Source organism: Pieris napi, chromosome 12, assembly GCF_905475465.1.
Source record: "Pieris napi chromosome 12, ilPieNapi1.2, whole genome shotgun sequence".
Taxonomy (NCBI): Eukaryota; Metazoa; Arthropoda; class Insecta; order Lepidoptera; family Pieridae; genus Pieris; species Pieris napi.
Genome location: NC_062245.1, coordinates 4,655,116 through 4,670,746, shown reverse-complemented (window position 1 = coordinate 4,670,746; position 15,631 = coordinate 4,655,116). Strand labels below are relative to the sequence as shown.

Sequence of the window (15,631 nt, the reverse complement as noted above, 5' to 3'; positions counted from 1 at the left end):
AGTTCATGTTTTTCAATTTTACATGAGGATCCTTTCTATCTAGTATACTAGTCCGCGGTTTACCTGCGTTATGTGAAAAAGCCCAGAGACTCTAACATTTATTCAATTCGTAACTAATGCAAAAATGTATTATTAGACATTTAAAAAGTTTGGTCTGTGTGGCAGTGTACCTTTACCGCTGGCAAAATTTGCTCGCTGTATTGCGATACTTATTCATTGAGCGAGGAAAGCCCCAGCTGTAGGGTCACCGCTACTATCTACCATCTTAATTAGCACTTGTGCACTTGAACCCTACGGCTCATAAGTTTCTACTCCAAATCAAACTTGGAGGAAATATTCTTATAAATAAATAATGCTAATAATTATTATTTCCAAGGTTTAACATTAACAGAATCTTCCAACTACTCTTTGTTAAAATCAGCCATATCGTATATGTCACAAGCGGTAGAGAAGGAATGACTGCCGTATATCAAATCGTATTGCATTTGACACTTATGTACGATCGAAGACCTCTAGTCGGTGTAACGTTCTTATACAAACTGTTAAATGGTTGATCAGTATTTGATACTGAACAGTAATCTCACAGAATATGAACATTGTCGTTCCTTTACATTCCCCAGGTTTAAAATCAACAAAATCTTACGATTTCTTACACCTCTTACTCGAATTCTTCAGGAATACAATAGAATGAACGGTACTCATACAGAGCTTGATATAATCAGTAGTGAGTTGATGAATTTAATTTGGCATCTATCAGGTACCAAATCTGCGAATGACTGTGTTTAAATATTTATTTATTTATTAACACTTCGTTGAATACAGGAATATAATACAATTGACATAATTAAATTAAAAAAAGGGTAACTCTCGGCCTTATCGCTTTCGAGGGATCACTACCAGGTTTACCACTTCTCTTCCAGGCATCCACTATACGTAATTATTAAGTTATAAGTTAAGTTTTTTATTGTATGCAAAAATTATGGCCATCGTAATTATCTACTATATTAGATTAAAACTTAAACTGTAGTAAATTTTATTGTGAGTGACGTGCTTTAAATAAATATTTAAAAAAAGATTCGAAAGAGTAATTCATAATATCAGCACGTTTTATTAAACTTCTTAGCTTTATTTGTAATGATTGTATTAGTATGGAAGTATGCAGTTTTAATAGTTGTCCTAGAAACACTATGTCCGGATTATACAATTTAAAAATTAATACTGAAATTAGTAATGATTATCGGGCTAGTGGGTAAATATTATACACAAAATGGAAATCCTTATTAGTAGTCAATCAGGATCGTCTTTTGTTTCAGCTGTCTAAAGAAAACGTATGATTATATATCATGTCCTACTTTATTTCATATGAGTAGTGTAAATGCGACTCTCAACTCTAAGAGCGTGTGAAAAAGCCCCAGCTGTGAATCCATGGTGGAATCTTGCGTGCAAAATCATACTTCATCATACGGCGAAGGAATAGGTACAAGAAACCAGCGCATCTAAGGTCCAAATATTGACGGCGCCTGTCATTCTCAAGGCTGGTCATCCTTTGGCCTATAAAGTTAAACGAACGAGGAACAGATACTTATATATGAGTAAAAGATCCCAACTTTAAAGGCATTCAACAGCCGTTTTTCTTTAGGATACACCTCGCAATGATTACCACTCTTATTTTAAATATTTAACCAAGAATTAAGAAAGTTATTATTGTTATAAGCAAGTTATTTTAAAGTACAAGCTTAGACATAAAACAATTGGTCATCCGGTATAATTTCTGTAGATTTCTCTTGTAATTAACATGAAAATATGCGTGTCAATTAAAGAAAAGATATATAATTACTTATAGCAATTATTTGCATTGATATAGTTTACTATTCAATTAAGCATGTAGGTATATAACCACTTTAGAATAAAAAAGAATACACAATCTCAATAAAGTTTTAAAACGCGTCTCATGTTTGACTTACTTCCTCTAATAATGTGTGTATGTCACTGAACTCTCTTCTGACCGATTTGAATGAATTTTGTATGCGTTTGGGTGGCGCCCTGGATGGTTTAGATTCACAAATCGGCCCGGTAGATGGCGCTGCAGTCGGTATCTTCATACTTAGTTTGATATCCTAATCGCTGGAAATATCATGCAGAACGTCTGTCCTCCACCAGGAGGACAGTTCGAGAGATACACTCAGATAGAAGGGCATGTCTCCGGGATCTGAAATACTTTTCAGGCACATACAGTCTAAGCAATTCCGCGTACAGGCCCATGCAGTCTGTTCTACCCCTCAAAATATTTACTGCAAAGTTATTGTTAATAGCTTAATAGTTAGTCGAAAAAAAATATTTTCATAACCCGCTAAAAAAATTTTAAACTAAAAACGCTCAAGCGGTTATGCAGCGTTTCTAAACTCTAGTGAACCTTACGGAACAAATAGTAAGAACTGGCGCATGAAACACGCAAAATAGCAACATTCACTTCCAATTGCTGTTACGTTTAATTGTTATAGGAAGTTTGAATACGCACGAGGGTAACTGCGGTAAAATGGTATGGTTATGTATAAAATCGATCATTTTTTAAAGTGAAAACGGAAGGTAAGGGTTATAAATACACGAAAGTACATAAAACTAAACATCCAATAGAAGCTGTTTAAATATATACCTTATTCATAAATAATAAATCGTACTTTTATTAAGAACTTATTTTGTCTCTTTTCGTCATAGCGTAAAAACAATTTCACAGAAAGAGACGGAAGAGTACTTTAAAATAATGCAATTAAAATGATTTGGTTTTAATAAAAGTCCCTTTTTTATTTTATATACCTTAATACTATTGTAAGAATACTACTAAAAACTGTATGGATGCCTTGATTTGTTTGATTTTACTCAAATTCTTTTATGCATTTTTTTCTGTCTCCAAATAATAACACAGAGCACAGCACGGCGATATAATATGTAATTTACATACAGTAGATAGCAGCGAATTTGTAAAGAAGTTTTAGGGGCACCGCAATTAGGGGTCTGAAGGCCTCGGGGCAAAAAAGGGTGGAGTTTCAGTCGTGTTTCCAATAAATAATTTATTCTGAAACCAAGTATTAATTATTTTGTTAAAGTATATCGTGGGGGCCTCATCTTTTGTGGAGGCACGGGGGCTGGTCGCACTCTCCTAAATCCAGGGCTTAACATAAATATATACATATTTCATATTCCCTTAAAATTTTAAACACGTTGTTAAATTGGCGAAAACGCTTGGATAAAACGCTAATCTTACCACCATTGTAAATTTTTCTGTGTGCAATAAGTAGTTTTTTACGAAATTTAAAGACAAATATCGTTAAACAACCTCCATGTCCTACAATATCTCTGACATACGAGAGTAATACTTAAGTAACGCTTTCTTAAAAGATTCTCAAGTCTCGACTTTGTGTCTAATACAGAGAATACGGGCCATCTTAAAACGTCACTTAAAAGTTTAAGCAAGCAAGTGGTGAAAACAATTTTTTCTATTGGAAGTTCGACAGAAGTGGAGATTGTGACTCGAACTTGTACCTTTTCGGATACTCATAGAATTCATGACATGACCGACACATATTACCTTCTTGTTTATAAGAAAGGGTGAGTTATGAAACGGATGATCAACGAATTTTTTTTAAAATAACAAAATCAATAAAAAAATAGATATGTTCTATTTACTTAATTTATATTACTATTATTTATATTAAATATTTTCAATTTTTTTTAATGGAAAATCATAGAAGTATCTTGTCACTCTATCTCTGGTACCATTAATTCAATATAAATAGGTTCAGTAGTTTCATTTGCCAAGCCTTTCCTGCACTTCCTTAAATCAATCCTTATTCTCGGTTATGTTTCGTCACTCGAACATTGCACCGTTCTTTCTTACAGCTAACTTAATTGTCAACTCTGTTTTTGTTGTAAGAGATTTTAAATAGTATCTGCCTAAACATACAAACATTCTTCTTACCATATTATCTTCTAATATATAGAATTCTCGTGTCACAATGTTCATTCCCATACTCCTCCGAAACGGCTGCACCGATTCTAAATCGTTAAGGATGGGCCCCTAAAATTCTATTTTTATTTTTAGAGATTTTTTTTTTGTTTTTATTTTTTTATAATGCAGCATAATATAAAAATACACACATAACCCTTAATTTTCACCCCTCTACGATTATCCCTTATTTTTTATTTGTTAATTAAAATCTTATGACTTGAACTCTTGAGGTTTATATAGAGAAAACTTCACAGAAAAACCTAAAAAGTTTTTATTCACATCACATTAAGAAGAAACGAAGTTCGCGGGGACAGCTATTTTTTACAGTATAAAGGTAAGAATGCAAGTGCCAAATTGCCAATTTCATATTGTGTTTCAAAAATATTTTAATTATTAATCACTGAGTCGTTAATAAAAGGTGAGTTAAAAAAATTACAATTATATAAAAAATAATTTAATAAATAGGAAACACTAACAAGTTTAGTTTTTTATAAAAAATACTTTTATAATTGTCCTAATTACAATGAACAATCATTAATAAATACACTCGGTAAATAATACGTAAAGATCTAAGAATATAAGTTATAATAAATTATTTACAATAAATTAAAGCCATTATTACATTAATATACATTAAAGTACATCATTGGAACGTCTTACAATCCGAATATATTTTTATCGTTATTACAAATACTAATTTCGTGCAAGGGCAAAAATGTCTTAGACATTTTATTTGAATTCAAACTTTATATCAAATTATAATAATACAATAGCAATGGTTAATCGAAGTGGTGAAAAGATTTATGTGGACATAGCTTAGAAATTGATTTATAATTTTAACTGCTAGTAAACTGCAGTAGGTTTACCAATGCTGTACTAGATGGCGCAGCAAGCAATGGACTGTTTAATAGTTTATCGAATTATCACATACAAGGCTGAATATTAATTATTTTTAACCATATTATATTGATTTAAAAAGTTTAACTACATATATGTTTCTAAATAATTAAACTTTTATTCTATGTATTACATTCATAGACAGCATAGCATGGCTTTGAACAGAATGGACGAAAGGCAAAAGAATGTATTTCATGTGTTTCTCGATAAAAGCTTATTTTGATATAGAACCTGTTTCAAAATATCATAGAGATATTTTAAAAAAATCGTCATAGTTAACTTCTAACAATAAGGTTAATATTTCCACCATGCCTGTTTTTTGTCATAACAACTGTAATCATAACAAAACCGATTATATTAGTCTTTTTTATATGCAGAATATACTACATCTGAAGCGTCATTGTATGACCGTCTATCCCACCCTCCGCTTGCTCCTCCCGAAGACCAGCCGTGGCTGCTGTGACTGTCATGACTGGCTCCACCACTGTTCTTAGCTGCTATCAACTTCTTCAGTGCCAGGATGCCAGCAAGTAATAAGGCGATCTGGAATTAAATTTATAATTTCAAGTTCTAGTATGTACCTCTCTTTATTTCAGTTTTTTTAGAACAGGGGACGAACCTGTGGTTAAGTATCACCCATGGGGGGTGTCTCTCTATACCATAAGACTTGCATTATCTACCTTATAAAAAGGCGATTAAAAAGAATGGCGGAGAGTTTATTGCCAGTTCTTCTCTTCTGAGAACTGGCAATAAATGTAAAATTTACTTGCATTTGTGTATATTTCTTTTTTTGACGTTCATAAGTGTACATTGTGTTACAAATATGATTAAATGATTTTTTACTTTGACTTGACTTTAAAAGTTGGTACGCTCTTTTCTTGACATTTAGTTGAATAGGTTAATACTTTAATGTTTTCATAGAACTTAGGCGGTACCATATAGTGGTGGTACGCATCAACGTGCCGTTGCGAATAATTTAATTATTTGATTAGTCTAAGGCTAATTATGCTCATCTAAGGCTAACGATGCAATGGGGTCTCTTTATCCGTTATTTACTATATTATATTCACTTATTCAATAGCAACGCCGTTACCATAACGACGTTTCAATGAATTAGGAAATTAATATTATATTTAGATATGAATTTAAATAATGGGTTTCAAAGCTACGATGTAGGTGTAATAGAAAAAGTATTTGATTAATTGCTTTGAGTGATAAGAAATTATGTGAATATAACGCGTTGAAATTAAGTTTCATCTTCTTCCAACTGCGTAAAAAGAGTTAGAAATGCACCATATTTTTCCCTTTCCAATAATATAGGATGCACCCACGATGACCTTTTATGTTTTTCTACTTCTTTTTGTTTCTTCTTGTACAAATAGTAGGCCAATACGAGTTTTTTTTCTTATTATTTAACATTTCACACGTGTGTAATCTCTGACTACCAGTTCAAAACTAACGCATATAGACGGCAGTCCATCCATCCGGTAAAAATTATGTATACAAGGATAGCCGTTTAATGACGGTCCGTTATCCGGTGAAAAAAACGGACGTATACAAGGGCTCTTACGCTAATACCAAAGGTTGAGACAGATTTTCCAATACGAAGCCTTATATTAATATTTAATATAATTAGATTACTCTTCTCTTATATGTATACTAAAAATATAGATACTAAAAACAACCTTTTAAGAAAATCCTAGAACATTGCTTAATGAAAAAATTGTTAGAATATGAGAATTGGCGCTACGAAAAACTTTCAAATTGTTTAGTTGAATTTAGAATGATTTTGCATTTATAGTGCCTCAATCCGTGACCAAAACGCCAAAAAAATTTATAAGCCTTAATTATCTTTATAATAAATTTATATTAACTTATTACATTCTAAATGTGATAAATTGATGGAATGCGAATTGGGATATTTGGGACTGTGTTTAGTTTATATTTATTAATTACCTTTTTTTGTAAGTTTTGTTTGTTTGTATATTTGTTAATATTAAAATTTGCATTTTCGGATTTGGAACATTACCCTCAATAATATTGCACCTGAGACTGATCTATTGTATTGCACACTATCTGAATGAACAGAAGAAAAAAGTGGCGCTACAACCTTTTACGGGCTGGGCCTCAGATTTCTGTTTTTGTTTCATGATCATTTGTCAATCGTATAGGCAAGTGATCAGCCTCCTGTGCTTGACATACGCCATCGACTTTTTGAGTCTAAGGCAAGTCGGTTTCCTCACGGTGTTTTCCTTCACCGTTCGAGCGAATGTTAAAAGCGCACATAGAAATAAAATCCATTGGTGCACAGCCGGGGCTCGAACTTACTACCTCAGAAATGAGAGTCGCACGCTGAAGCCACTAGGCCAACCCAGCTCTGAATTTACAAGGATGTTTTTAGTTACATTTTGAATTAGTAAGTTGTCTTTTCAATAATAAATAATAAATAAATGACTGCTAAAATTGAAAAAATTTAATACATAAATGTTATATAGGAATAAACATTATTGTCCCAATAGCAAATTTACCGGTACCATTAGGCGCAGAAGTTTTTCTACCAACTTACCACCACCACGCAAAATCTTGCCCAGTTAGGCGCTGAGACTAATATATATACATTGATAAAAAACCACAGACTAATCACTATAATTACCAATGCATTTTCGCGTGTTGTGTAATTACAATCATTCTAAGTAAATCTCTTACGGCGTAATATGTATAAGCCGCACGAGATTTACTTTAAACGAAAGAAATTATGAATTGCTTCAGTGTTGTTGCTTCCTCTGTGCGTTACTGAGTGACAGCTAAGTGATCAGTAAACTGATTAATTGTACAGTAGTGTTGCCAGATACATCCAGCTATACCACACAATACTTAAAGTTTCTATGTGTTATTAAACCTTCAGTAGAAAATGTTCTGATTTAGAGAGTTAAATTTTTTAGTCTTAAGTGTTTCATAGTAATTTGGAAATATAAATGAATTGTATTACATAATATTTCGGTCAATAATCAGTTATAGTTTATTTTTAATTAATTGATTTAAAAAATCGCGAGTTATGAAATAGGGAACATTATAAGAAATGACGAATTAGTTATTATAGTTTTTTACCCTAAATATAGGGTAATTTAATAAATGATGAGGTTGGTAACATTAAACTCTTTACACGATTACACGTTACAGTGGTATGTAAATGGTACACCGAAGGCCGCTGTAATCTCATTATATTCTAGTTCAAGCAGAGGCAATTCAATTTAAACTTTAATACCATCACATAAGATTTATTTTTAAATACGTTTAAAAACATGCCAATGACCGATCAAACTGGTATGTTGATATCATTTTATGAAATGTTTTCAGGATATCAATTGAAAACACAAACATTTTTACATACTACAATGGCATTAATGTCGTGTTGATAAATTTTTAAGAATATTTGAACTATCATTATTTTTCGTAATAAGCAACAACTTTGGACAACTCATTGGTCTAGTGGTAAGTACCCCTGACTGCGAATCCATGGGTCCCGGGTTCGATCCCCGGTTGAGACGAACATCGATGTGATGAGCATTTGGTGTTGTGCTTAGGTCTTGGGTGTTTAAATATGTATTTATATGTCTATCTATCTATAATATGTATGTGTATCCGTTGCCTAGTACCCATAACACAAGCTTCACCAGCTTAGCATGGGAATCGATCAATTGGTGTGAATTGTCTTTAAAAAAAAAAACCTAAATAAATAGAAATAAGTTACTAGAAAGTCATAGAAAATGGCAAAGATTAAAACCTGAATCAATAGTTAATGTTCTATAATCTGTGACAGTGAAAGTCTGTACTCTCTCAACAAAATAAAGGGCTTTAGAAAACTAACAAAGCCCTTTCATTAATAATATTTAACGACATAATGGTTTCATGTATCATCATTGTGTGCAAAGTACGGAGTGTTATGTCGATCATTAAATTCTATATACTGTGAGGTTTTCGCGTCTTCGAATGTGATTTTTTACCCGGAATGTATGGGTAATATGGTATAATATGGATGGTCTACCAACTCAGTCATGGAGACTTAAAAGACAAGCTGATGATGCCATCACAGTCTTTAATTTACGATAGGTACTTTGAATATTTTATTAAAGATTCCAACACATCAAGTTTTAATAGTTTTATAAATACTGCCTGTTTATCCTGTAACATAAAAAAAACAACGGCCTTGCAGAGTCTCCGTCAGACTAAGGTGATATAATATTATATACCAATGACAACTTCAATAATTATAAAATTGTGATTATTTAACGCTTTTTCTGGTATAAAGTACCTGTGGAATAGTTATAGATAGAATTATGATGTACTTTTCTAAGGGTAACCTTATAATATAGCAATATTTATTGAACACTTCAATGCACAATCTATTTTGCTACATTGAGGTTAAGATAATAACAACATAACGTCAAAAATTATGAAACATATTTTATTTATATACTATAATATGATTTAAATAATTACCTAATTATTAACTATCGTATAAGTTAATGAAATAAGTTTAAGCTATGTGTATAACTAAAACTACTTGTTTACGCTTATGATGTTCGCTTTATTGCAAAAAACGTCATTTAAAATGCTTAGTCAGGTGCTTGTTCTAAGCCTTAAACTTTTCAACTAAAAATATGTAACGTAAAATAAATAATTTTACTTATTTGAATATTAAAACATTTATTACTGAATGTCATTAACACCGTCTTATTTACGTACCTATTCATATTACTTCTAATGTTTTCTATTTATTATATTATCTAATGATAAGACAATACCCTCCACTCATGGGTATCATTAAGTTCAATATCATAGATTTCACATCATTGTTCCAGATACAGAAACTGTGCCATCTCATTGGACACAATTCGTTGGCATAAGAAGATCGTTAGAAAATCGTAATTTCTTTTAACGATCATTACATTTTCTAATAGATCTGTGTTATATTTTCCACGAGTGATACTTGCTTATCATTAAAATGATATACATAACTTAGTCTGCCGGGTCAACTAACTTTATAAGTAATAAACGTTATTTCTCGTCATAATAACAAATGCCCGTCATGACTAGAATTTGACAATATCAGAAGAGTCCATGATTGTTAATCGAATTTATTTGTGTTCTGCTAATAATTGTCTAATGGGCGGGTTCGTAACTGTTTGTGTTAGTTTTATGAAAAATAGGTGAGCGAATTATACATTGCTTCGACATATTTTTGTTCTGGTTAGAAACTCAAATCGTTACGTGTTCATGTAAATTATTAAAATGATATGAAAATATATATTTTTAATTAACGAATTAACATATATCGAAATAATTACGTGTTGTATATTTAAATGGGCTAATTCCCATGATCTACAAACACAATTCCACGTTTTCTCCCATAACAATGACCGGAATTGTATGTAAAGAAATGCGCGTGCATTGTTTAGGGCGATTATGTATTGACATCTAGAGTTGACACAGTAAGGTTATGGGAACTAGGGGGTAGAAACGTTTTTGTTTATGCCACTAGGCCTAGTTCATATAGGCACCCACTTTATTGTTTTACGTTTATTCATCTTTATACTCAATGCTATACTAGATTTGTATCTTTAATTGATGGTAGCTTAAAGTCCTTTTAGAATTAATAACCACCCACTCGTAATTTTCCTGGCAACATTAATGCCACAAATTAATAAATTTAAACTAAGATATTCTTTAAAATACTTATATATACCATATATACAACTAAACTATTAAATACAATTTAAGCCTTTAAGTTTCTCATGAAATAGAATTTTGTTTATTATAGAGAGACTTTTTTTATTTCTTACCTTTGATACAATGAGCGCTTTTCCCGCCAAAATGAACAGACCGGCCATCGCGACCGGTATCATGGCGGCCATTTTCATTGCAGCTCCCATCATCATCATCCCCATCATTTTCTTCATTTTACCACGACCTGGAATTGAGAATAATTGTTTATTAGCCATATAAATTAAATATAAGGAGACTAGCTTAATATAATAACATCCTTTATAATATCAAATTGTATAATAATTGTCAAATTCAAGTCCAATCGTAGATACGCGACTTTTACATTCTAATCTGTCAGATAATTATAAAAATTGAAACTAAAAATGTCTTCAGGTTTTTTACCTGTATGTAAAAAGCAGAGTGGGACGACCACTTATATACCGATCAATGTAATTCTGTGCTTTTCATATTAAAAAGTTATTAGTAATTGTGTACTTAGTCAGTTGTTCGATAGAAATAAAGAAATGATTGGAAGTTGTAGCACGATTTTTTCTACTTCAATGCTATCGATATAGTGAATATGATGATCTATTTTTTTTTTCATACTTGACATATTTGATTCGTACGATGCGTCTTGTTGCCTTCGAGATCTAAACACGCCCAAATGTCGCTTCTTTATACAGAAATATATATAATTATCGTTATGATTCTATAACCATAGTCTTCATTGTATTATTTCTAAGGGAACGGGTGTCGTCCGACAATCCCGTGTCATTATTCTGACAAAAACAAAACTATTTACGTGTTCAGCGACCCGTGATTCGTAGCGACATAATTACACACGTTAGCAAAGTGAAAAAAAGAAAAGTAGGAAACCGTTTGGGCGTTACAACCGTTACATGTAATTTTACTAGGCGTTAACTCTTAACTACCTATAGGTAGGTGATATATGTGTTACTTACATGCACTATTTCTGGTTGCGTAAAGACAATAACACGCGCCAAATAATATAGAAGTCTGACAGCGGACAAAGAATTTGAAATTGGTCAGTTTTGGGAATATGGATTTATACTGTATTATTATATATTATATTAAACATAAGTTGTGGTGCCTTGTATATAGTTCCAGTGACCCAGAGCTGGTGCTTTCCTCGCTCAATGAATAAGTATCGCAATACAGCAAAGAGATGCTGCCAGCGTTAAAGGTACACAGCCAACGGGACCAAACTTTTAAAATTTGTTTTAATTTTATTTTTATACATTTTTAATTATTTTTAATATTACTATGTAGGTTAATATAACGATAACTTAACTTAACTTAACTTAGGCCAAAAGGAATGCTGAGCAACTGTCTTTTTTGTTATTCGTAATGGAATGTTGGAACGCTTTTTTTTTAATTTTAGAAGTGCTCACATAGTACTAATAAGCACATTTATTTCTTCCGAGGCAGTTAGTCAAATCTTATAGAAGCCATAAAGCACAGAGTAACTATTAATTAATGTTAATTGAGATCATGAACAACAATTATGAGCAGTTATGAGTGTTATATATCTTAACAAGATAATGCCTGCTTTCTCCTTAATATGCTTTTTAATGGATACACCTCAATTAAGACACACTGCTAAAAAGTACAGTATAGTGTTGATCTGGTGGATAGCGATGTTCTTTAAACTGTTTTCCTGCGTTCGAATCACGCCCGTTTATGTATGGTACCAATAGATTCTACTTTATATTTGCCCACTTGATCTTACGACGAAAAACATCGCGACGAAATTGGTTATTTTTGTTAATTTTCCATAAACTCGTTTAATCAGATAAAAACCTATATCAGATAAAACTACAAAACAACGAGTAACAAGTGACATATTCTATTTTCAAATTAATTGTTTCCGAACATATCTATTTATCCCCAGACCTTGAAACGCTGCCTCAAGAAACATATTTCACGTTGCTAATTATTTATAATTTCTATTTCATACAATGACGAACTTCATGCTCTTATTATTTCATCACCCACCAAAAAATCATGTCTACAGCTTAGTCACAGCCATCATTTGTTTAAAACACTCGTTAAATCGTGAGGAGCAATCACAGCACGATTTTACCACAGACAATATTTTTCTAAGAAATTTCTTTCCAAATTTTCAAATAATGTTCCTAATTCAAATTGTATTTAAATATTCATATATTGAGGCTCTGTTTCACAATGTATGGATAAAGAACCAAATAGCTATGCAACACATAAATTATTTGGAAGATAAATTGTGCTATTTGACATTCATCGGACTCATAACTTATGATAGACTTTATGTGACGATTAGCGCTATCTGACAGTCGTGAAATGCAACAATAGTGTTTATCCTACCAATAAGTAATAAATAGCTAATTTGGAACTTATGTAGAACTTATCCGTACATTGTGAAACAGACCCTAAGCATCACACTTTTTATCAGGCCTATAAAATATCAATACGTATTCTTTAAATACTTAAGAGTCGTACGTAAATAGTACGTATGTATATTGTTTGACATATTATTATTGTAGGCTCTTAAAAAATGTCTTTTAGACGTAAGTATCAAGTAAATATTTCCTCAGGCCATGCCTCATCAGATAAACAGTACATTACATTCATCATGGCATTCACCTGCAAATTATATCTAAGATAAAGCTAACTCTGGAGAAAGCAATGAATTCAGGACATGGTAAAAGGGCAATCGTTTCTATGGTTTGAAGTATAATGTACTTTAATGGCTCGATAATACAATTCAAATAGCGTGAGCTTTTATTGAAGAATTTCTCAGGGAATTTAGTTTTAGTAAAATGTACCGATTCAACTATTTATTTTCATAGTTTGCTAGCAATTTGTTTTCTTAATATATTTTATACATTATAAGGATTTTTTTAACGTGAAACGTGAACGTGAAGGTAAGGTAGTTTTATTAAGGTTGGATAGAAATGTGAAGGAATAATAATAATAATAAGGAAATCATTGTATTGACACACTTGTATATTTTGTCATATAATATGTTGCTCTTTAAGTTATATATAAATTCCGTTAGTAGGTCATTATCGTATAACACAGTGTAATCATTAGGTCATTATCCTATAACCTATAAAATAAAATGACATTCCTCGATCTATATTTACCAGACTATAAATAGAAATATCACACTTATGTAATTAGAATAATGTAAACCCTGACGATTATCTCCTATTTAGGTCATCTGAAGTTTGTCCATATTTTTTTTTCGATAAAAGCTCTAAAGCATTTGTAATAATAAATAAAGTGTAAAATTAAAATATGAATTAATGCTATATTTAATGTTTGAAGATCTTACCTTCTTCCACACCCTTATTCAGCTCTTCACCCGTGACCTTCGGCAATGAAAGTTGTATTGACCTTGAATTCGCAAAGGCCGCAATTCTATTCCAAAGGATTTCTGACAACGCTTCCTCCTTGCTCCCTAAGCTCCTGGGTAAAATTTCATTTTCACTGGGTAGGTCAACATTTGAAAGCTTCACTGCCTCTACCCCATCGATCAAGGGTATGGAATCCATTTTTGCAGCTCTATCAAAGAACAAAATAGCTTTTCGTTTCAAGCAAGGGATGATGTCCGAATTTTGGCAGTCTTCATACACTCTCATTATGTATTTTATCCCAAACTCGTCAGCTGTTACAAATCCTAGTAATAAGGTCAGAACAAACACTTTTCCGAACATTTTGACCCTTGAACCACGTTGGTTGGTGCAATAAAAAAGACTGTACACACAAATGACTCCACCGCGTATTTATAGTCTATGTACCATAGAAAAAGAATTGTGCCTGTGATCGGGGATACTGTCTAGAGGTGTATGCATAAAGCATGGATTTGAAGATTTTCTATGAAGAGCGACGAGTAAGCGTACCGAGTGTTGTTTGTCTACGGTTGGTGTGAAAGCGCCATTTTGTCTCGCAACTGTGTGGGTGTGTAGCGAAATGGAAAATTGTGCTTGTCTTAAGGTTAAATTGAAGTTGGCTGGTAGAAATGGATGTGGTTTATCTTATATAAAACTCATTTATATCTTAGTGATCAATATTTCATTATAACCTATAAGGTTTTACATACTTGTTAGGTAAACGAATCAAGAAATTCCAACCCAGTCAAATTCAACTTACTATATGCATAAATGCATAATGATGAGTAACAGGAATAAACAAATATATTGTAATATAATATAAAGCGCCTTTTTGGTAAACTACCTCATGGATATCTAACAGAATGGCCATTAAAATACAATTTCGTATTTCCTCGCTCCATACATAGAAGAGCGTATAGATTTAAGTTCTATTAACTTAAAGAGTACCACATCCATTGTTAGTAACTTTGCGTGGGTTAGCACGTCGCATGCAAACGACGCGGAATTAAACAGTTATAAAAGTTTATTTATTGTTATTAATTAGCTTTTCCGGTCTATTCTAATTAATTTGAGAAAGGAAAATGGTTTCAGATTATTACCGTACAATAAAGTTTAAAAGGTGAATCTATTTTCAAAAATTCGAGGTCATAATTCTTTATTTGAATGTACATTTTTATGTCCCACAAGTAGGTAATAGGTGTTCAACAATAATGTCAATTAAGGTAGCCGTTTTACATTTTACTCGTGAATATGCATGTACTCTTTGCTGGGTATCTACTGGCCCGAGAAGATCTTTGGGAGCGCTGCCGAAAAGCCAGTAGATCAAGCGAAGCAAGTGGAAATGGATAGGCCATACACTCCGAAGAGATTCCAATCATCCCCAAGCAGGCGCTTGATTGGAACCTGCAAGGATAGTGGTAGTGTGGCCGTCCCAAGAACATCTGGCGTTGTAGAGTTGCAGATGAGTCAAAGAGTGCCGAAAAGACTTGGAGTGAGGTGAAATACGAGGCTCAAGACCGAACGAGATAGAGACTCACTGTAGACGCCCACTGCCCCATCTAGAGGT

The 15,631-nt window shown here is 32.3% G+C and overlaps 1 protein-coding gene across 1 annotated transcript; it reads right to left on the bottom strand.

The window, feature by feature from the left end:
- Positions 1-5,095: 5,095 nt before the first annotated feature.
- On the bottom strand, positions 5,096-14,441 carry LOC125054913. The gene is made up of 3 exons (XM_047657066.1): positions 14,007-14,441; positions 10,747-10,874; positions 5,096-5,446 (listed from the first exon to the last, which is right to left on the bottom strand). Exons 1-3 carry the CDS (start codon positions 14,386-14,388, stop codon positions 5,261-5,263), a joined length of 696 nt encoding a protein of 231 aa, XP_047513022.1. The 5' UTR covers positions 14,389-14,441; the 3' UTR covers positions 5,096-5,260.
- Positions 14,442-15,631: the final 1,190 nt, after the last annotated feature.

Excerpts from the sequence above, each read along its gene's own strand:
- LOC125054913 (XM_047657066.1), bottom strand. The coding sequence starts at position 14,388 with ATGTTCGGAAAAGTGTTTGTTCTGACCTTATTACTAGGATTTGTAACA. Across the intron at positions 10,875-14,006 it reads GAATAAGGGTGTGGAAGAAG|GTCGTGGTAAAATGAAGAAA; the intron begins GTAAGATCTTCA and ends TCTCAATTCCAG. Across the intron at positions 5,447-10,746 it reads AAGCGCTCATTGTATCAAAG|ATCGCCTTATTACTTGCTGG; the intron begins GTAAGAAATAAA and ends ATTTAATTCCAG.